The sequence below is a fragment of the Lepidochelys olivacea genome (assembly GCF_965140295.1).
Source record: "Lepidochelys olivacea isolate rLepOli2 genome assembly, chromosome: 6".
Lineage (NCBI taxonomy): Eukaryota > Metazoa > Chordata > Testudines > Cheloniidae > Lepidochelys > Lepidochelys olivacea.
In genome coordinates, this window is record NC_140416.1 from 114,670,869 (window position 1) to 114,694,628 (window position 23,760).

Below are 23,760 nucleotides of genomic sequence, written 5' to 3' on the forward strand. Positions count from 1 at the left end.
AATCTTTCTTTTTTCAGTTTTTTTAATTTCATTTTATCAAGTGTACTGGCTTAAATGGAAGTATTTTTTTTCCGTACAGCTATTTGCAGTTTGAAATCAGAGAGAACATATGTCTTGTAATATGACCTAATTTCTCAAGATCATGCAACTCCAAACTTAGTCACTTTACCATATGCTAGTTGCACAGCAGATAGCAAGGTGTTCCATCACTTAGTCATAATAGTGAAAAAATAAATAGTAAAGTTCGAAAAGTGTAGTTATTTGTGTGGACTGATGCAAACATTATGAAAAGGTTCACAATCTGTTAAGTACTGTGGCTCTTTCCCAACAAGTTATGGGCTTATCCAATCAGAATGGCTTCAGATATTTGTAATATATATGTACAAGTTACTGTGTACATGCTATATTTATATATTTTGGGGGGTCTGTCTCCCATTTACAACAGGGGATGATAACGAGAGAAGATGTAAATTACCCAATCACTAATGGGAGAATTTAGACCCCTATATGTTTCTCCCTCAATGACAGTATATTTAGGGGTCTGTTTGGTTTACTTAGTCCGAACTCCCTTTTCACTTCAGGATAAAATTTGGCATGCACCCAATTCAGAAAAAAAGAAGTACAAGGTATTGAAATAAATGGAAATTGAGCTCAGTCTGACAGTTTTAGTTACAGGTACAAGCAATAAGTTTGGGGAGAACTTTGGACACTGTATGCCATGCTCTAGTTTGGTGGGGGGGGGGGGAGGAGACTTCTTTGAAAAGGTTTGGGGTTTTTTTGTTTTGGTTTTTTTGCAGGCATTCAGCCCTAACTTCAGACAGGTTCTGTTTGGTATTTAAAAAGTAATTTCAAATACAAATATCTTGGTAAAATCTTGCAATGTATTGCCTATTAATATATATTCATAGTTACGTTGCAGTGGTTGATCAGCATTGATTGATTTTGGAGTAGAGCTGGTCAATATTTTGTCAATTTCTAAATTAGAAAAACAAATCAGGAACATTTTTTATTTTAAATTTACTCCCCTCCTTTTCCCCCCAAATAAGTGTTGGTTGGAATTTAAAAAAGAAAGGAAAAAATGGTTGTGGTGAGGGATATTGGAAAAAGTTTTGAAACAGATTTTCCCTTTTCTTCCCCATGCAGCTCTACTTTGAAGCCATTCTACTGTATTGTCAAAGATCTATATCTCAACAGTTCCAGACTAATAAGCAGGCTGTGAATTGATGCTACATGTAAATGAACCGTTACACTGTTTTGTGATTCATGCAGTAGTATTCTTCATTCTTTCAGTTGCCTGCATTTCAATCCTTTGTGTGATACCTTGAAGAAGTACAGTATGTTCCAAGGATTGACGCACTTCAGTGCCCCCGCGGCATTGATTTTAAAAAGGAGGTGCCTACTGTAACCATTCACATTATCTTTTTAAACTTATGATTGTTTTTGGACATCAGTTTAATGACAATTGGAACTCTTCACCATCAGGATAACTTGTCTGTCTGTTCTCTTGACCAAGACATCTACATTTTGCCTCTGTTTATAACATCAACTTCTTCATTCCTAATGCGGACAAGAAAAATTAAAGGGAACTTCACATCTTTTTCAGTTGTGGTTGTACCTTTACTTTAACTTACTCTTACCTACTCTCTTTCTTGCATGCACAAGTGGATTTGGATGCATTTTATGCATGTGGCACTCAGCCTTTACTTGGACTTTACAGTATATGCTTATTCAAAAATAATTTTGCTTTTGTAATAAGCTTACAGTATTCGGGTGCCAGTTTGTTGGCCTTTAACTAGTTGTGGCTAAAACCTTTTTCTCCCACTTCTTGCTCCAGCAGTCAGCACAGATAAATGCATCAATATTTGTTTTCCCTTTTAAAAGGTCCAGGCCCTGTATGCATAGGACTTAGACTTACTTCATTTCCTACAGATCAGACCTTTGTATCTAGCTTTTGATTCTGAAATATAGTACTTTCTCTTTTAACTTACCATTATTTTTAAAAAGTTAACATTTGCTGTTCACTGGTAATGGGAAGAAATGTGCACTCAGTCTTGCCTAGTCTCTTTTCCAGTCGCCAGTTAATTTTAGAGTTCTGAGATAGGTTACTTGTATTCTCTTTCAAAAATGTGAATTCAGCACCCAAATAGTTATTTTATGCTCTCAAACTCTACCCATTGCTTGTCCTCATCACATCAAGTACTAAAGAATAATAAGACAGTGAGCACCCATTTTTTTGTAACCCTGTTTATGGCTTCCATGTACTCGGAATAGATTGTAATTTTTCAGTACAAGTGTTGCATACAATATTTAGAATTGTGCAGATGCTTTGTCAACAGTGGTTCAGTAAGTACTTCCCCAGTGGTGTGGTATGTTGCCCACAAATGTGGGTTTGTAATGGAAATACTGGCATAAATAGTTATACTAGATAACACTGCAATAATAAATTTATGAATAATAATTAAATGATTCCATCTTGACATGCAACTTTGATAAATGAATGAATTGCTTTTTCTCGATATATAAAGTTTGACATGTGTGAGCATGTTTTGAATAATAAAGAAGAATGCAGCTATCTCGATGAGGTCTTGATCACTCTTTGGAAACCTAGCATCATTCGGTATAACTAAAATGAGATCTTAATTTAAGTAAAATTAGTTGGACATTAAATATCCCATGATCCATGAAATTTAAATTGCTTTGCCTTTAACAATAGTATGTTAATAAGGAAATGCTGTTGTGTCAGAACTGAGAAAGTTTATTGATTCAATGTCTGTACAGTAATCCTTTTTAAAAAAAGACAGTTATCCAAAGAAAGGGCAGTTGTCCATCCTTAGAGGTTTTTAAGGCCCAGCTTGACAAAGCCGTGGCTTGATGATTTAGTTAGTGTTGGTCTTGCTTTGAGGAGTGGATTGGACTAGATGACCTCCTGAGGCCTCTTCCAACCCTAATATTCTATGATTCTATGATATGTCTAAATAAGTTGTATAATTTTTTAGCTTAACATAAGACTGGCCATACTGGGTCAGACAAATCATCCATCTTGCCCAGTATCTTGTCTTCCAGCGGTGGCTGATGTTAAATGCTTCAGAGGGGATGAACAGAAGATGGCAATTTATCGAGTGACCCATCCCCTGTCGTTCAGTCCCAGCTTCTAGTAGTTAGAGCAGAGATGGACAACTTGCGACCCATCAGGGTAAGCTGATTGCGGGCCGCAAGATGTTTTGTGGACATAGACTGTCTGCAGACATGGCCCCCCTGCAGTTCCCAGTGGTGGCAGTTCGCCGTTCCCGGCCAATGGGAGCTGCAGGAAGCAGCGGGCTGCTCGTCTGCAAAATATCTCACGACCCGCAATCAGCTTACCCTGATGGGCCACAAGTTGCCACCACTGAGTTAGAGGTTTAGGGACACCGAGAGCATGGGGTTGGTGTCCCTGAAATTGGCTAATAGCCATTAATGAACCTATCATCCATGAACTTAACTAACTCTTTTTTGAACTGTTAGTTTTGAATCTTAGTTTAAAATAGAACTTGAATGTAATACGTTGACTAAAATGATGGGATGATTACATCCCATTCATTGAAATCAGTGGAGTTACGTTAGTTGGACCAGTGTATTTAGATCACAAATTTATTATTAGTTGGTTAAAAATATGACGTGAATTAAGGACCTGATTGATTTTTTTAATTTGTAATTTATCATTTAATCAAAGCAGAGGTTGAAAATAGATCAGCTACTCTGATTGTGTATGTGGTCTCATGAGTCTGATTAGAATCTAAAACCTATTTCAGTTTATTTCTGTTTGCAAATCTTTGTCTGAATACAGAGAATTAACATTCTCTAAAAGGAACTGACTGAGAAATGGCAAAATGCATTTGAGGGGTGTTCATTCAAATAGGACTAGTGAGCTATCAGCCCAGAGAGAAGTAAAACTGTTGAGTCCTATCAGGGTATCAATGGAAAGGGTAACACAGGAATTCTGGCTTCAAAGCGGCAGTTATAAGAAGCAACACAGACCAGCTTCTGATGATTTCTGTTCCTTATTGGTGCTCTAACTCTTGCTGACTTGAGGCATTTAGTAAAACCTCCAGTAGGCCTTTGTCTTGGCCTAATTTGTAAATGTTGTTGTAAGGTTTTTAAAATAATCGTACTTATTTAACTCTTGCTTTCTTGGGTCTGATGATAAATCTGATCAACTAAAATATAGATTAAATTTGCAAAGAATTTTGCTTATTTCTTACAAATGAACTTACAGAAGAATTATCTATCACTGCTGACTTTCTTTTGTTGTGCTACCATCCCATTCTGGTCCAGGTTGTGGGAAGGCTAGGATTTTTCAACTTTAAGTATTAATTAAAAATGCTCCAGCATATAGTATTGCAGTATCCCAAATGGCCAGCACCCAGGCACCAGTAAAGAAATTTCTCCTTTTTTACATCCTGAACTGATCCGCAGGGGTTTATCTTCTTCCTTTGCCTTGTACACAGTTACAGAGAAACAACTCTCAGCGCTGGTTATATCTTCCATTAACTGCTGATCTGCTCCCTTTCTAGCTGTGTGACTGTGTCTGATGTTAGATACAGTAGAGAGAGAGAGAGAGAGAGATTTCAAAAATCTTCCTGAGAGGGCAGGACTACAATACATGTCTTTCTGCTTACCTGGAGTATCTATTTGATTTATGATCCAGATGAGACTGGAAACTATGTCATGGAGGACCTTGTAAGTGAACAGTACCAAATTGAACTTAAAAAACAATAACCCCTCTGTCCCCCCAAAAACAAACCCCCAAAACTCACATGGAGAACAGCTCATGATAAATGCTAGTAACCAGTTAGCAAGTATACACTGAATTCAATATCTATCGTCACATAACAGGGTGCACGCTACTAATCGCCACATCTGTCAATGTTGAATGCCATGTGTCTGGAAGCAGAGATTTGTGTATACCATAAAAGCTTCAGTAAAAGTCACTGTGCTTCACTATTACTGTAGCAAAACACACCCTCTTGTGGTGAGAAGAAGAAAGTCCAATCATAAGCCCACCAGTTTCCTCTGTTCCACACTTTCACTCGCTTTATTAATCCTTCTCCCTCAGTTGTTATTGACACTCCCTTTTTCTTCTTTGTCCTGTTTACAATGAGTCTCTCTCGCTGTCTTGCACCGTTTTAGCCTTCCTGCTTTTTCCCCTTGTTCCACTTTCTTTTCTTTTTTCGTAGTTACATCTTTTACTAGTACCTCCTATAATTTGTGAACTGAAGTATAGTTCATGCTGCTTTTAACAACATGTTGATTGTTTTTAGGCTTTTGACATTAAAGTAACTCTGCATGTTAAATTACCAGTATGCTGAAAATATAACTTGCAGATCTACTTTTGAAACTTTCTTCTGATTTATCACAGGTCGCTGAATTACAAGAGTAAAAAGCTAGGTACAGAGACAAGAATGTTGAAGAAAGATTCATTGTGCATCTCAAAACCTTCAACAAAACCTCTGCTTAGTTTATCCAAAGAGGATAAAGGGGACTAGTGAGAGTCATGTATAGACTGGATCAGGACATAGCATGCTGCTGTTTTCACCTATTTGATAACCCAGTTAGGTCTGGGATGAACACCAAAGTTTGCAATTTATCTTAGCTGTTGTACAAAGTTATACACCAGAAAAGCTGCCTCAGTAAGCCAGGCAGTCTCAGCAAAGCACTTCTAATTAGGTTTAAGTAGACCAAAACCTCCATGAACTAAAATATGTGATAAGTGACAAGCAAATAGTATTTATTGCTCCCAGTTTGTGCCAGATATACAACTTAGTACTAAGTGTGCAGAGACATTAGAAACTGCCAGGTGCTGACAGGTGAGACTCCCTGGCACATCCCACTAATATTCTCTCTGTGTGAAGGAAAATAACAAGGTTATATGCAAACCCTCATATTTTTACGCCTGCTCATAGCGCATTCCTATTGATTCTAAATACCCATACCCTAGACCTTTCAGATTAGTGCCCTTTGTTTGAATTTTGCTCAGCTGGGCTGGGAGTAAGGAGATGAAGGGCTCTTCAAGGGAGAAATAGATACAGTCAGTGAAAGGGCAGCCTGTGAGGTGCTCTTGGAACACCATTGTGAAGAAGGGAAAAAGTTTTTAAGGAAGAGGAGACCATGGCAGGCAACAAGTTTATTAGGTTACTTAGTACTGCACAATTTCTAATGTGAATTAAGCAAAGTAAATGCTGCCAAACTGACATCCATAGTGGATATATAGAGACTATACATAAACAGAGTTTATACAGAGTTCTGGTGTCTGGAAATGACTATACTATTTCAGAAGCAGCTCTTAATTTTTCTTTTCTTTTGCTTTTTAGGTATCTTGCAATATATTTAGAACTCTCCCACCTAGTGACAGTAATGAATTTGATCCAGAAGAAGATGAACCCACCCTTGAGGCATCATGGCCACATTTACAGGTATTAAATATAATCTGAGAACAAATCTGTGTCACTGCTTGATATGTGTTATGTTTCCCTACACCGTCTGTTAATCTGTGATTCAGATTTGAGTTGGTTCATAAGATGTAGAAATCATTGTTCTACCTTCTTAACACTGCTCTTTACTACAGCTGGAGTACCTATGAAGATAGAAGAGCCTTTGTAATGTTTTCAGGGCCTTTCTGATCAAGTCAGGGACTTAAATTCAGCTCAGGACTGAGAGTGGCCCACATTTTCCTGTTCTCCTTCACTGCATTAAAAAAAATTATTGTGAAGAATTGCACCTGTGCTGCACTTGTACACAGTACTTCTTAGCAGCTTCAGCAGGAGCAGTGGAATTAAACTAATGTCATCCTAGTCAGTTTTGTTCTGCTGGGCCATTAGAAAATTGCTACTATGCAGAAGAATCATACATGAGCACTTGTTGCTAGTCGGGAGGATGGGGGAGAATAGAAATGTTAGTCTCCTTCCCTTTTCCTTCCTAACAATATATAGCCTTGCCTTCAGGAATTCAGAGCAGAGCATACTCTCTCTGCTATACATCCTCCTTTTGGGATGTATAAGAATGCCTTCAAATATCAATGCCAAATATCTTTAGCATACAGGAAAACAAACTCATTTCACAGAGAGGGTCAGAAGCTACTGGACCAGATTCAACCCTGGCAGAAGTAGGTCTATTTTCTATTGCTGTCAACAGGGACTATGTCCATTTATGCCACAGGTAAATTGGCTTCTCCTCTCTTCAGTTTAGAACAAGTCAGAGCTCGAACACCAGAGAGAGAGAGAGGAATCTGGGAGTTGCTATAAGTACAAGGGTATGATTGATCTCTACCTAGAGTAAGGAACTGGTTTGAAACTTTTATGCAGGGCCCCAACTCTGCCATTGAGAGATTTGATAAGTCACACAATATTCTCCTCCCAGAATTTAGAAACTGTCTCCTTTGTCTTTTTGTACTTAAAATCTCACAAAAATACTATCGTGTATTAAATCCCTTGGGGTGGTGAGTGCTGTACGGACACAGAACAAAAAGACAGTTCTGGCCACAAAGAGTTTACAATCTAAGTATAAGTCAAGACAACAGATGGATACAGACAGATGGCAGAGTACAAGGAAACAATGAGACAATATTGGTCAGCATGATAGGGAGGGGAGTGGCTATGGATTTTCTTAGAAAATAGATGGTTTACAGAGTAAAACTAACCTTGTTACTTGTCAGGGAGTTGATAGAAGTGCTTTCCTGTTGACCTACTGTTGAATTATATGGAGTTCTTGCACTTTTCCTTACCTCCGACCTCCCTGTTTCCTTTTAGAAGCATTTAGAAGAAATCAATCTTCTCAATAAGGCAAAGCAGCCACTATGATGTTATAGGGGAGTTTGCATGGAAAAGCTGTAGATTCCTTTAAAATTAATTTTTAGCTTGCCTTTTTCCCTCAACACCAATATTTATCCTTTCAAAAACTGGAAGGGAGCACATTTTAAAATGGTTGGTCTCCTAGGAAAGGTTTGATAGGGAGACTTGACAGCAGTCTACAACTCATCTGTCTACTGGCAGATCATAGCTGCTTTCCTAAGAGAGCTAGATAATATCTGTTGCACTTTGCTTCCTTTTGCCTTGTTACATACTATCTGAATGGGTCTGGTCAGTTGCAGTCCCTTCTGAATTGTATAGGCAGAGATGGACTTCTGTGAGAGCAAGTATCTCCAGCCCAGGAGCTAATTCTCAGCGAGTTGGAGACTCCTGATTAAATCTCATTCTACATTAGTCTGTAGTGTTTCAATCTGTAGCAGAATGTTACAGTGAACAGTTTCTAATTACTATTAAATGTTTCCATACTGTTTCACCAACCCTCTCAAAATCATAATGACTTTATTTTGTATGATTTCAGGAGTCCAGAGGACAGTGAGAATGTGCTTGCCAATTACTCCAGAAAGCTGTACAACCCAATGAACAAGCATTACAGGATGATAATGCCTGTTCTTAGTGGGAGTTGAGTTGAAATTTCTCTGATTAGGGTCAAATGAGCAAGATTAACACGTATGATCATGTAATTAATTCTAGCTCTAGTAACCCCTTAATAAATTTTAAAAAAAAATTCCATAAGGTCTTTCAAAACAGGCATTTTCTGTTTTAGTGCATTAGGAAAAAAAGCTGGGAAACTTTACAAATAAAAATAAAATAAAATCATAGAATAAACTGTGATTTTTGTTTCTTGCAGCTTGTGTATGAGTTTTTCATACGATTTTTGGAAAGCCAAGAATTCCAACCTAGCATTGCCAAAAAGTACATAGATCAGAAATTTGTATTACAGGTAAGCAGGCTCATTTTCTTTAAAACTGTCAGCATGCTTTTGATACTTAATATTAATGATTTTTTTATTCCTAAAACCAGTTTATTAGAAAATAGAATGTGTAACTCTTTCACCCTTCCACAATAACGGGTAAGTGGGTAACAATAAAAGAGATTCAGACTCTCAGGGGGAGGAATATCGATCCATCACAGAAGTTCAGACTAGGTGATCCACAGTGGTGCCTTCTGGTGTTGGAGTGAGACCGTCTAGCCATCATTTAATTTTGTCTCCACTTTTTTTTGTTAACTTACTTAAGAAATTTTACTTACAAGTTGTATAACTCAATTGAAGTTGTGGCAGTTTAAAAGTAAAGGTTTGGCCATACAGTGCAAAAACCTAAATAGTGTTTATAGAGTGTAAAAAAACCCTATTAAATAGAGATTGTTTATGTCTGAAATTTGACTGACTTTAAAATTGTCAAAATACCACTTTTAAAAAAGGGAAATATTTTCTCACTCTGGCTCAAGAGCTGTTTGAGAGCTGGCAGAAAGAGCAAAAGTTCATTAAGAAAACTCTTTCCTAGAGCTGTACTGAAAACACTGAAGTTGTGGTGATCATGGTGGAAATAAATCTAAAGGCCATGTTATGTTCAAGGTCTGTTAGAAACACAGGAAGGGAAGTATCAGTAATGGGGAAAAAGAACTAAATTGTCAAAGAATGGAAGTTTTATCTTTATGATGTGGTTGCCACCAGCGTGACTCAACTGGGGAGGCCATCAGTCCTGCCGATGGTAGCCAGTCTGGAGTTCTGCACCCAGTTCCCTGTCTTCCTGGTGTGCAGGCTGGTTTCCCTGTGTGTACTGCTGCATAGCTGGCAGCAGCTATAGCTGGTGCCTCTCTACTGAGGAACTAGCTTTCTTCCACACCTCAGCAAAGCTCTGTATAAATGGCAAGGCAAAGAAAACTCTGTCCCAGAAAAAGGAAAGGAAGAAGACCTGAAAGTACCCTCCTTTGCCTCTTCCCTATAACTTTCTGCAGTGGGTCCATTTTGTCTTTCGTGCTTCTGTCCCCCACCATGGACTTGTGTGGAACCTCTGAATATGACTAGAAAGAGAACCTCTAGGAGGACCGAGACTTAAATAGGGGTCATGCTAGAAGTGATAGGAGATACTTTGCCTTTCCGACACATCTTCATGAATGAGTCTTTTCATCCATGATCAACAGCCTACGAAGATTCTCCAAAAAAGCTTCCCAGGAGAGCCATTCTTTCCCCTAACCCCCTCCATAGTCTCTTTCACCCCAGGGCCAAAAACCACATCATTCTTCCTTTTCCCTCCTTCCTCTCAGGTAGGAGAGTCTCCTGGAGAAAATGGGGAATAATTGCTGCTGTGATGAAGTCCCATCCCCGTTCCTTAGCAAGAAGGTCACTCTGAAAGACTCGGGGGTGGGGTGTGTGTATTTTAAATCCCATATCTCTTTAGAAATTCTCAAAAGCAGAGGTGAGGCTCTGCTTTCTTCCCTCCAAAGTAGTGCCTCAGAGTTGATTCTGCCTTTCTGGATAATGATGAAGGGAATGTGGTGAATCTCTCTTGATTTTTATGCACATCCTGCCAAAGAACCACCTTAGAATCTATATTCTTCACGCAGACTTCCATATCTTCTGATCTCTCATCCAAAGGTAGATTCAGCAGTGGCTTCCTAACTTAAGCTAATAGACCTGCCTAAGGAGGCCAGTATCTCTCTTCATGGTTGATTGAACAGCAAGGTGGAAGAGACAATAAACAATTATTTGAGTTGGAGGCGACTCTGGTCACTACTGCAACCTATGGCTTATCTTCCTAGAGTGGCCATTCAGTGCCTTGTGGAGATCCAAGAAGAGAAAATTACTTGCTTCAAGGCTTTCTTTAGGGGATATTTGGTATGAGACTATTGTTCACAGGCTTTCCTTCTACACTTCTTTTCCCTTCAGACCTAGCCGGATGATTGTGGAGAGAATCCTGGTGCCCTACTCTCCATTCTAGAGAAACAGTGCTTCTGTACTCTTGTTATATGTTTCTACCCTTACCCAGCATCCTAGGTATGCTTATCCCTCATGCTTCTTCCTCAGGACACTCACCCTTGTCATCCTTTCGTAATGTTGCACTAGGGTGTGAATGTGATCTAAAGAAGGGTTTCGACATCTGGTCATCCATAATGGCATACCAAATGAAAGAGTGGTAACTATTAGGAGAGGGAGTTTTAAAACGAGGAATGGTACATATTTAAGTATGTATGAGACAGTATATCACAATGCCTGTTGAGAATCAGATTATTTTTGCCGTGTGGTTAGGTGATAGACTTCTTAAAAATAACAGTGTAACTTTTTTAGATAGAATGAGTATTAATTCAAATGAATGTTTTGTCTAAATCACAAGTTAGGCCTCAATTTGTAAAAAGTAAATTTTACATTTAAAATTAAGTGACTGGCCTATTAAAGCCATATTGCACTTGCAATCGTATATTTAAGGTCAGTTTGGTTTTAGAATTATAACTTTATAAGGATTTGTCAGGTTACTGTAAGACATTTATACGAGATAGCAACTGAAACTTTTATAAAATTCAACCTGTTCAATGAATATTGTTCCATGGTAACTTTAAACTGTGACATTCTTTTACTTATGTTTTCATTGTTGAATTTGTTTTTAAAATTTGAGAAACTTTAATGAAGTTATTCCTAGTGAGGAATGGCTTTAATTTCAAAATGAGAAAAATACCAGTCACTTTTGTTATGTATTTATGAACCTAGAGCTATGTCACTGGATGTTTAGAGTTTAATGTTTCATTTCGAAAGGTGGCTTACATCTATTCTGAAATGTAAGGCAGAAGTTGCTAAGAGACATAACAATTAAGTATCTCCGTACCCATATTTTCTGCTCTAGGTGTCTATTTAGTAATTTGTACTTCACATTTCTAGTTATAATTAGTATAAAGGTATCTCAATAATCATACAAATTATGGAAATCGTTCAACCTGTCCTTAAAAATAACCCTTTGTTATTTTGTTAAAACCTGAAGACAAATTGGATATCATATATCAGAACATGTCTTTTTTACTATGTTTTGAGCCCCGTAATTGAAATTGATACTGACAAGCCTAAACTATGTTTCTCAAGAGGATCTATGCAATGAAACTGAAAATCTAAACATTTTGCCTGTACAACCAATTCACAGTCAGAGTTAAAATCCGATTGTATCTGCAACATTTCCAGCTATTTTCTACCTTAGGTGAAATTCTGAATTTTTTGGAAGGGTAAGACAGTTATTTATGTATGTGTAATTTGGTGGGGTGGTTTGTTTTGTTTTGCTTTGCTTTTTGTTTTAGGGCAGAACTAATTCAACATAGTGATTTTGTTTACTACCTCTCTAGGGCAGCTGACAAAACTCATAGTTTCCCTCATGAAATTGTGATTGCATATCCCTCACTGCAGGGGATACTGTATTAATCATCACAAGCTACGGAACTATCCAAAGCAGTAAAACAGTTAGGAAGCTCACATGCATCTGTCACATACTTGAATGTTCTAAACCACAAGTCTTGAACATGTACCTATCTTCACTCTCTTTTATACGCTGAATTGCACAAGGAGAGTGCTGTGATTTTTGTTGAAAAGAAAATGTGCAGTTTGTGGATGCAGAATAAATAGTGAAACAAGTGCCACAGAGATAAGAGAAGTTACAATAAAACAGCCTAAGTCTATAAAGGTGTTCAGTACTATAGTGGCAATGATGCGACAAGCATCAGGAGACAGAATTTTTGCATGTGCCACTCTAAGACTGAGGAACAAACTTCCAAAAACTAAAGACCATCACAGACCTCACCATCTTTCATTCTAACTGCAAGATGCACTTCTTCTCTTTTGTAAACACAGAGCAAAAAACTCTGCCAAAACATAGTACTACTCTGCACGTACAGTTTTCCCCTTGAGGAAAGGATGAGACAGAGAATGAACCTCATGTGACAGTTGTTAGTTACTTTTTATAATGCGCTAGTGGAAGGCACTCAGATATTACAGTGATGATGGCAGTACAAGAACCTACATAGCATAGAATAGAATGAAATCCGTGCGAGTACAAGAGTATGGGGTCATGGGGAATCAGCAAGATTGAACACACATCACTAAGGTTATTGAAAAAATTATTATTTTACTACTTATATCAGTCCACGTTTCCAGCTCGATGTGACTATGAAAGTCCTGAGGGGGGCGTCAGGGAACAAGGTGGGGTTGGAAGGGGTAGGTGTCTGGGGGGGGAGGGGGCTGCCAGGGGACAAGAAGCAAGGAGGGGCGGATAGGGGGCGGGGGCACAGCCTGGCACAGCCTCCCTTAACCGGCCCTCCAAACAATTTCCGAAACCCGATGTGGCCCTCAGGCCAAAAAGTTTGCCCGCCCCTGCCCTAAAATCATATGTTAATTAATATTCACTGAACAGCTGAAAAGGATCTATTTAAACTGTGATTTGCCTTTTTTTTTTTAAGACAACTTTTGAAAGTGTCTGCAATTTCTTGTGGCTGACTAAAGTCAGGAGCCCAATTATACAGTTTCTTAAACTATTTTTAGGTTACAGTTTTCTATAGTGTAAATATTACATTTTATTAGATTTTTCCCTCTACTAACTATACATTGTCTGTAACACTTCTATATCTGCACATATTTATTATTATTGTAGTTATTGTTATTCAGACCAAAGGTGGTGATGTGACATTTTAGACACAATTAAGAAAAACAAGGTTCCAGCAAAAAGGAGCATACCATAGGTGCACTTGAAAAAAAAAAAAAATCTGATTTGTGAGAGATCGCTAGTTTTATTGGTATTCCCCATGTTAAGCACTGGGATTATCTCTCAAAACGATATAATGTAAAATCAAAGAAACTTTTTAAGTGCGACCACTGAAATCAACATAAGATAAAATGTACATACACAACCGTAAACATCTGTGGGTGGTGGGAATAATGCATGTAGGAGAGAAGATGGCAGCAATAGGGAAAAGGAAACTCTTCCTTAGAGGATAATATTTAAAGCCCCTGACCAGACATCAGTAAAACTGTTTGTTTAAAAGTTTTAAAATGGAATTAAAAATAGAAAAAACAACTTGAGAGAGTTGGTACTGTTCATAAACCACAAGTGGGCTCAAAAGTCATGCATTACATATATGTACAGTGTATGTCTGTGTCAGTTCAGGCCCTTAAAGATTTTGGGCATTAAATTGACATGACTGTGTTAATGAATTGGTATTCATATTTTGCAACTAAACTCTTTTTTTTTTACCATCTCTGGAATGTCACCAGTCCAAGTCCTCTGCTTAACAAGAAAGAATCGGAATAATTGATAAATGCTTTCATATATTTAATGGCTTAACTGTGGCAACTTGAGTTATAGAAGCTCCACAATACATTTTCTACAGAGTGCATTGACTGGTATTCACACAGTTGACTGAATACCTCATGTCTATGTTGACTCCTTTCAAGTTTGAATGAAGGCAACAAATTTTTGTGGCAGTTGTGTGCGCTCACACATATGCAATCTAGCTCATCATATGTAAACTGCATACATTTTTTAAAATAAAGGCAATTCACCATTTCTTATTAGTCATCTGATTCTTAAATTAAGTCTTCTTTTACAACAGCTTTTGGAGCTATTTGACAGTGAAGACCCCCGAGAACGAGACTACCTAAAAACAGTCTTACACAGAATTTATGGCAAGTTTCTTGGTCTTAGAGCATTTATCCGAAAACAGATTAACAATATTTTTCTACGGTAAGTTTTGGGGGGAAATGGTTGTTGGGTTATAAATGTTTTATGAAACTATTTATTAATTTTTTTAAACTTTATTTGATAGGTTTGTTTATGAAACTGAACACTTCAATGGTGTAGCTGAACTGCTGGAAATATTAGGAAGGTAAATGAACCTTTATATAATAAGCCATCTCTGACAGCTATGCTGAAAATTTCAGGGGTCAATGAAAAATATAAGCCTAAACTCTGATCCTGAAAACAGACTTGTGCACATGCTTAACTTTAAGCACAGATTAAGCCTTGGCATACCTCTTTGCAAAGAAGATTTAATTGTGTGCACATTACAAAGTACAATTTTTTCTTACATTGTTCCTTGTGCACTTCATTGTGACTTGTACATTGCAAATTTTGCTTTAAACAGTTATTAGTGTGTTGGTTTCAGTGTGTTGCTAAGCAGTCTAATTGTAGTTAGTTCCACAGTCAGTTACCAAAGAGCACCTTAAACTCATTAATTTACCAACCAAATAGGCAAGGTCATATGTATTAGGCAACAAGACTATATGACTGATCACATAGTTATTCTCATGTCAGAGTGTAACTACTATATAGCAATAACTAGAATGAACTGTACCTTGAACACTGGCTAGTGCAAAGGTTCAGCACATATTAGGATAATACCTACTGTCTGTCTTCTTGTGTAATTACTTTGATAAAAACTACTTGTTCAGACCACAAGTAAATGTTCTGTGATGTTGCTAATCAATGTTTCTTTTCTTATTTCTAGTATTATCAATGGTTTTGCTTTACCTCTTAAAGCAGAGCATAAACAGTTTCTGGTGAAGGTGCTGATTCCTTTACATACTGTCAGGAGTTTATCACTCTTCCATGCACAGGTAGAAATTATAAAAAACATTTTCTGCTTTGTTAAAACAGAACAGTATACTTGATTGCTTTGGAAATCTTTTGCTTAGCTAAAAAAATCTTCTGAATGAAAACAAACAAAAAAAAACAGAAAACTTTTGTCATGTGGAATAAAAATGAAACAGATAAGTATTTAGTAGACTTAATGCATTTTGTAGAATAAATCTGGTGGAATTTATATATAGATATAATTTTTGTATACCTGTAAGATATTGTCAAGCACTGAAACTCTGTAGGCTTTCCTCCAGACACCCAATCTTTTTGTCCTTCTAATGAGGCTATCTTCCCCACTCATCCAGAACCTGATCCTGTAGTCAGAGGTCTCAGTTGTTTTTGTCTCTTGCACTGTCATCTGTCTGGTCATTCTATCTTGGTAATTCTTTACACACTCACCCTCTCTGCACTTTGGCTCTAAATTGATCCTAATTTCTGTACTCTGGCCTTGCTTTCTTAGTCTTTTATGCCAATTTTTGGCTGTGTTGGCTCATCTCATGTAAGTCGTCATGATGCTGATGCTGCCAAAAGTGTGAAAGAAACACATTCGCAGAACACTGAGCCTTTCAAAATGTTACTTACATGAGTACATTTGGAATCCATAAAGTTCAAACAGTTTCAAAATGTACTTGGACATATTTTTTCTTCACTTTTCGTTTGTTTGTTCTTTGCTGTTAACTGCAGCTTGGATGCAGTTGCAAATTCCCCAGACTCACAGTTTAAAGTAGGATTTACAATTTAGAATAAGATGCATACTGAACTGTTTTGATTCTCTGTTCTTTTTAATACTGAACATGTCTTTTGAGTTCTCAGTAAAAATGTCATAATTTCATGTGAATATATTTTTTCCCCTTCACAGCTGGCATATTGTATAGTACAGTTTCTGGAGAAAGATCCTTCACTCACAGAGCCAGTAAATATTTCTTTGGTATTTTTTTATATCTTAAACATCCAGTTTTCCCAGCTGTGAAGTTGTAAAATGTAATATAAAATTTACTTTCTCATTTGTAATTCAGGTCATTAGAGGTTTAATGAAATTCTGGCCGAAAACCTGCAGTCAGAAAGAGGTAAGTTCTATGTTGCTGTTAAGATTTAAGTAAAGGAGTTTGATAGTTCTACAGATATACATTAAAGATACTTTTCTCCCAGGAACATCCAGAGAGTTTCAGGTAAATAATACAGACAAATCTTAAATGCTGTTGTGGATTTTGGCATCTGTTTAGCTTATCTGGGTGATTATCTGTGTTCAGACTGACCTGTGTTGGACATAATTTTGACAGTAAAGAGAGGTGTCAAGCTGATGACAGTCATCATCTCTGTTGGCAAGTTAAGCATTATAATGTAGTATGCCAATATAAGTGTTCTTTCACAAGGGAGTGACTCTTCATGTAAAGAGAGCAAAAATGAATGTTGTGGAATTATGTGGAAAAATTCTATTACAAATTGCAGCAGTTTGTGTCAAGCCTACATTTTCAGAGTTGGGCTAGAGATATTTTAGCTTCTAACATAGATTGGCAATTAGTTGCATGATTACCTGATTTTGCAAATCTGAGTTTACACACTGATATTTATGGGCACAACAAGAGCATCTTTGTTTGAAAATTGGTCCCAAAAACACAAGCAATTAAAGATGGATCCTTTAATTATAAGGGTTAAATCCTGGCCCATTGAAGTTAATGAGAGTTTTGCCATTGTGTTCACTGGGACCAGGAATTCACCCCAGGTACACAGTGTCATCTGTAAATTCCTTAGGGCAAAGACCACGCATTATAATCTGTAAATAAAATACTAACACATACACCCCAGTGTAAACCAGGGCTTAGAGTGCAAAATTTTGAAAACTTGTTCTCTAATTTTGCACCTGCTGTTAATTGTGGGGTCAAATCCTGAAATTTAGATATCTTAACTATCTGACTTAGTAAATAAGGACAGGTTTCAGGTAACAGCCGTGTTAGTCTGTATTCGCAAAAAGAAAAGGAGTACTTGTGGCACCTTAGAGACTAACCAATTTATTTGAGCATGAGCTTTCGTGAGCTACAGCTCACTTCATCGGATGCATGCCGTGGAAACTGCAGCAGACTTTATTTATACACAGAGAATATGAAAAAATACCTCCTCCCACCCCACTGTCCTGCTGGTAATAGCTTATCTAAAGTGATCATCAGGTGGGCCATTTCCAGCACAAATCCAGGTTTTCTCACCCTCCACCCCCCCCCCCCCACACACACACAAATTCACTCTCCTGCTGGTGATAGCTCATCCAAAGTGACCATTCTCCCTACAATGTGCATAATTAAGGTGGGCCATTTCCAGCACAAATCCAGGTTTTCTCACATCCCCCCACCCCCATACACACACAAACTCACTCTCCTGCTGGTAATAGCTCATCCAAACTGACCACTCTCCAAGTTTAAATCCAAGTTAAACCAGAACATCTGGTTTGGGGGGGGGGGTAGGAAAAAACAAGAGGAAATAGGCTACCTTGCATAATGACTTAGCCACTCCCAGTCTCTATTTAAGCCTAAATTAATAGTATCCAATTTGCAAATGAATTCCAATTCAGCAGTTTCTCGCTGGAGTCTGGATTTGAAGTTTTTTTGTTTTAAGATAGCGACCTTCATGTCTGTGATTGCGTGACCAGAGAGATTGAAGTGTTCTCCGACTGGTTTATGTTATTAGGCCCATCACAGTTTCCATGATATGCATCTGAGGAAGTGAGCTGTAGCTCACGAAAGCTTATGCTCTAATAAATTGGTTAGTCTCTAAGGTGCCACAAGTCCTCCTTTTCTTTTTGCGAATACAGACTAACACGGCTGCTACTCTGAAACCTGTCATTGTGTAAAGAGTTGTCACTTTGGATGGGCTATCACCAGCAGGAGAGTGAATTTGTGTGGGGGGGTGGAGGGTGAGAAAACCTGGATTTGTGCTGGAAATGGCCCACCTGATGATCACTTTAGATAAGCTATTACCAGCAGGACAGTGGGGTGGGAGGAGGTATTTTTTCATATTCTCTGTGTATAAATAAAGTCTGCTGCAGTTTCCACGGCATGCATCCGATGAAGTGAGCTGTAGCTCACGAAAGCTCATGCTCAAATAAATTGGTTAGTCTCTAAGGTGCCACAAGTACTTCTTTTCTTTTTTCAGTAAATAAAGTGGATGACTACATTCAGCTGTTTGTGCCTATAGAATTAGAGGATGGGTTGAGACCTATCTGAAAACTTAGCTGATAAATTGCAAATACAAGAGTTGAGGAGTTCTGAATTTAACAATTACTTGTGTCTAGGTCATGTTCCTTGGGGAGCTGGAGGAGATCTTGGATGTGATTGAACCTTCACAATTTGTCAAAATTCAGGAACCTTTATTTAAACAAATTGCCAAGTGCGTCTCTAGTCCTCACTTTCAGGTCAGTAATACAAGTATATTTTTTAAAAACAGTAATATAGTTTCTAAGATCTTGTGAATATACAAAACAGATACCTAAATGCTGAGTTTGCATTGTACTGATTAGAACATATTTACTATTTGTATATCCGTGGACGGGTTTGTTTCAGTAGCAGTCCCCACACTCAGGGAAGGTTGAAATAGAAAAAAGATGAGACTCCAAGGGTGAGATCTTAGAGTCCATTCACAAAACTTGCATCTCATGGTAAAGGAGGGCTAAGGTGGGTTGGGGGAAAGGGCATGTTAGAGGCAGGGTGACAGAATGCAGTGCTTCAGTGATTCTAAGCAGTGCTCCTTACCTGTTGGGGTAGGCATGGAGGCTGCTGCAACTCAGACTGCCCCTCGGGGAAGCCTGAATTATCCCAGCAGCTGCTCCAGCCTAGAATCAAGAGGGTGCTGTCGTGGCTTAAAGCCATCTTAGCCCAACCCCTCTCTTGCCCTGGGCTTCGATCCTGCCAAGTGTTGAGCTCCTCTTGTGAGATACTCCATACTCTTGGCTCTCTTTGATTTCTCTGGGAGACAAGGATTTGAAGCAAGCCGCAGCAGGTACTCCGCATTTACCCTGGGTTCAGGTCATATGACCATAAAAGTGATCCAAATAGATTTTAGTTCATACGTAACCTTTCACCATGTAAGAAATTACAATGAAATCAAACACTGAATACTTATACATTAATTTTAACATTAATCATATTTTAAATTTATTTTATATTTACTTTAAAGACCACCTTATATTAATGCAAGTTATGCCCTGGATAAAATAGAGATTTCATTTAGAAAGTAATGATAACCCATTGATTGTTGTTTGTTTTGGGGCATGTTTTCTGTAAAATATAAGAAATTTGCAGATAACTGAATTTCTGCTAATGGGTTTTATTCCTCCCTCCCCATCAAAGGTGGCAGAAAGGGCGCTGTATTACTGGAATAATGAATACATCATGAGTTTGATAGAAGAGAACTCCAACGTTATACTTCCCATCATGTTTTCCAGTCTTTATAGGATTTCCAAAGAACACTGGAATCCGTGAGTTTTGGCATTATCTTTCGTCTGTCCAGTTGCTGAAACCTATATATTCAACCCTGGAAATTCCAGACAAAGAAAACATGAAATCGCACCAAATTCAGCCTTGATGTAAACAGATGCCGCTCTATAAAGCCAATGGGATTTAAACCAGAGCTGAATTTGGCTCAGAATATTGTCAAATTATCTGAGACATGCACAAAATCTGAACTCTGTAAGATAAAAGCAGTGCAGATTGTTTCATTTCCAAAATATGATTGGGCAGCTAATGTAATAATTTTTTAACCTTTGTATTTATTTTTCATCATAAATTTTTCATCATAAATGATCATAAATATAAAAACAATAGAAATAAAATATTGCATAATTACCAAGAGGAACGGTCAGGCACCAAACGTTTCTAATGCTCTGTCAATAATTTCTGTAAACTGGTTTACAGGATAAGTCTGACTGTAAATTGGCCTGGAACATACTCCTTGATCTTAATACAGCTCTGCAGATACATAATATTATTTTGATTGGTGTCATATAATCAGTGGCAGCAGCATTTTTCTAAACATTCGCAGGTGCACACACATTGCAGCATGTTCTCAGGTTAGATTATTTTTATAAACGTATTCAAAGACAATGGCAGCTATTAAGTCAGTATTAATCAACAGTTAGCTCACAGCGAGATCCAAGTTATTTGCTAGTACAGAGAAAACGTACATTCTCAAACTCCACTGCTGCTGTACACTATTAAAAAAAGACATTTTCGTCTTGACACAATCAAAATGATGTACATGTCCTATTTATCTGGGTGGTTTTTTGTTTTTTTAAAGTAGTCTAGGGCAGTGGTTTTTAAAGTTCGGGTTGCGAACCAGTGCTGGGTTGTGGAATGCAAGGCACTGGGTCGCCTTGCTCAGCACCCAGGGACCCTGGTGGCCGGCCAGTAAGAACTAGTAGTCCCTACCTGTTCTGACGCTGGGCTGTGCCCTGCAAGCACCCAGCAGCAGGTCCAGCCAATGGGAGTGGGGGGGGGGGCAGTGCTTGTGGGTGAGAGCTGCATGGCGCTGCTTGCGCACCTCCACCCAGGAGTCAGACCTGCTGCTTGCCACTTCTGGGGAGCAGTGCGGTCTGTGGCGCCAGGACAGGCGGGAAGCCTATCTCTGCATCCCAGCTGCACTGCTGACCAGGAGCTGCTGGATGTAAGCCCATGCCCCAGCCCTGAGCCCCCTCCAAACCTGGAGCCTCCTCATCCCCAGCCCCACCCCAGAGCTCACACCCCCAGCCCAGAGCCCTGACCCCCTTCCTCACCCGAACCCCCTGCCCCAGCCCAGAGTCCCCTCCCATACCCCAAATCCCTCATCCCCAGCTCTGTTGGGTCACGGGCATCAACAATTTTCTTCAACTGAGTCACCAGAAAAAAAGTTTGAAAACCACTGGTCTAGAGAAACATTTAATTATATGTACAGTTATAATTAGATGTCTTCCATTTACTACCTGGGTCACAGAACTTGTCTGGGGGTTGGTGGATAGCATTTAGTAATCACATCACAAAATTTAATGCTGAGATAATTTTTCGCATGCACGCTGCTCTCTTTATTCAGGCTTGTACTTTAAAAAATTGTGATAAAATGAAGGTTTATTTCTTAGAATTATCAAGTCTTCCTCAAAGATTTTTTTTCTTTTTCCAATGGACTTGTTTTCTTTTTACATGTACTAAAGTGAAATGATCATGAAACGTACAAATCCAAGGGAATCTTTCATGTTTCTCATACTTGGGTTCTTTACTTTGAGATATTCATACTCTATTCAAAGGCATCTGTTGACCCTTTTTTCTGTGCATCATTCACATCTGATGTTTAGATTTTAATTACTTCTGCTAGAATTACAGTTTTGACCATTGGATTACATTCAGAATTGCTGCATTGCTTGGTGAAGTATTTGCAGTTGTATGTGCTAGCTGTCTGTTGTTACCTGTAATAGGTGGGGATTTGTTTTCTCCATTTAAATGATAAAAAGTGATGAGAGCCTGATTCTCACTTCACATAAGTATGTTAATTAGAAGTAACTTCACTGAAGTCAAAGAAGTTACATCACTCTAACTAGTGGGAGATTAGAATCAGGTTCAGCAATTCCAATAAGAAAAGTTCAGGAAAGTGTGTAAATTATTTTTTGTTCTTATTCAATTTCAACTGAAACTAACAGATTCCTTATCTTTTTTATATTTCACAGGGCTATTGTGGCTTTAGTCTACAATGTATTGAAGGCATTTATGGAAATGAACAGCACCATGTTTGACGAGCTGACAGCCACTTACAAGTCAGATCGTCAGCGGTAACTTTTTAAAGCTTTTTTGTCAGCTGTGCATAAAGCCTGCGTTTAATTTTTTCCTCACATTTTGCTGTGATTGCATAATTTCACACATAATTGATTGCAATGCCTCATTTTTTTCTGCATGCTCATTAGCCTTCTCCTTGCAAGATGCCAGATAATATCATGTATAGGTGGTTGTTTTCTCCCCTATGAAATACAGTACCCGTTGCATAGCTTGTGGATCTGCATTCCTCACAGAACTCCCTTTGGCACCACATTCCAAAAGACTTAAATGTATCAAGATTTTCAGTAATAAAAGAAGAACAAGGGTTTAAAGATATCACTTGGCTTAAAGGCTTCAAAAAGGGTGGAGGTGGGACATGAGGAATTTCCTCAACACATGACTCACGATAAGACCCATCCCACTTCTCCTGCATGTGGTCTTAAGCCTAAGTGGCACCTTTCAGCCCTTTCAGTTTTTCCTTTTTCATAGATCTTGATATAGCCGAGTCCTTTAGAGTGCAGGATCCAGTAGATGCACCATTCATACAATCATTAGTTGCACCCTAGTAAAATGTTTTTTGTCTATTTTCCTTAATCTTCATTCTCCAATTATAGTGCATCATCTTTTGTCTAAAATTTCAGCTTATCCAAAGCAGCAGGTGAAAAAAATGAGGAAACTTCGGGAACTCCGGGCAGTTTGCGACTTCGTTTAAGTCGTGCCTTTTGTGTGACTCGGGGTTCCCACAAGCAAAGCGAAGGGTACTGTATGTCATCAAATCTTGTTAGGTTAGTATAGCCTCTGAAGTCTTTTGGAGGCCATGATACTGTTGAATTATGTGACCAGGTTCATAGTTCACCTTCCTTTTGATTTGATTTGATTTGATTTGATTTGATTTACTTTTATATATAATAAAATACAATGTCTTATACATTTAAAAATCTGTAATTGATGGGTTAGATGATGTACTGGATTAATGACTACACTAACATCTTATTTCTGGAGTCCTGGGTTTAAACCTGAGCCAAGTAGTAGGTGACTTGATGGTTTTTGTTCAGGCCTTGGTAGACAAGTTCAGTCTGTCAGATTAGCTGACATAATCGCTGTACAGTTTGTAGTGTGGGCAACACAGAATCCTAGGACTAGGGTCTGATCCAGGAAGGTTCTGAGACGCCTCAGCTACTACTGAAATTGGTGGATGCCGGAGGGACTTTGTATCTCATGAGGCATTCAGAGTTTCACAGGATCAGACCCTGCGATAGCATGTATGTTACAGGTAATGACTGTATGGAAGAGCTTGGTTACATGACCTCTACTGTAGCTAGGGCTGGTGTTGGTCTTTTAAATACATTTATTATTATTTTAAAATATATATTGGAATGTAAAAAATGGGATAACTTAACTTCAAATATTAAACCATGTGTAATATTAACAATTAATCACAATTTGCTGAGATAAAGACTTCTTAGGGTTCTGTGGGCAAACATGGGCAAGTTTTCGAACATCTTTCCATAAGAGATTGGATTTTCATTTACTAAGTGCTGGTGCAAAATT

At 38.2% G+C, this 23,760-nt stretch overlaps 1 protein-coding gene across 4 annotated transcripts in view; it reads left to right on the plus strand.

Annotated features, from left to right (window-relative positions):
- PPP2R5E (protein phosphatase 2 regulatory subunit B'epsilon) overlaps positions 1-23,760 on the plus strand; it is a 107,966-nt gene that overhangs the window by 77,958 nt on the left and 6,248 nt on the right. For 2 of the 4 annotated variants that reach the window (XM_084631274.1, XM_084631273.1), the window contains exons 4-14: positions 6,348-6,449; positions 8,689-8,781; positions 14,421-14,551; positions 14,634-14,693; positions 15,315-15,423; positions 16,305-16,358; positions 16,462-16,512; positions 18,729-18,848; positions 19,783-19,910; positions 22,125-22,226; positions 22,851-22,994. In XM_084631274.1, the coding sequence (XP_084487400.1) occupies positions 6,348-6,449; positions 8,689-8,781; positions 14,421-14,551; positions 14,634-14,693; positions 15,315-15,423; positions 16,305-16,358; positions 16,462-16,512; positions 18,729-18,848; positions 19,783-19,910; positions 22,125-22,226; positions 22,851-22,994 (1,094 nt within the window). The remainder of the gene's footprint in view (positions 1-6,347; positions 6,450-8,688; positions 8,782-14,420; positions 14,552-14,633; positions 14,694-15,314; positions 15,424-16,304; positions 16,359-16,461; positions 16,513-18,728; positions 18,849-19,782; positions 19,911-22,124; positions 22,227-22,850; positions 22,995-23,760) is intronic. The other 2 variants (XM_084631275.1, XM_084631276.1) reach the window with 2 other exon arrangements.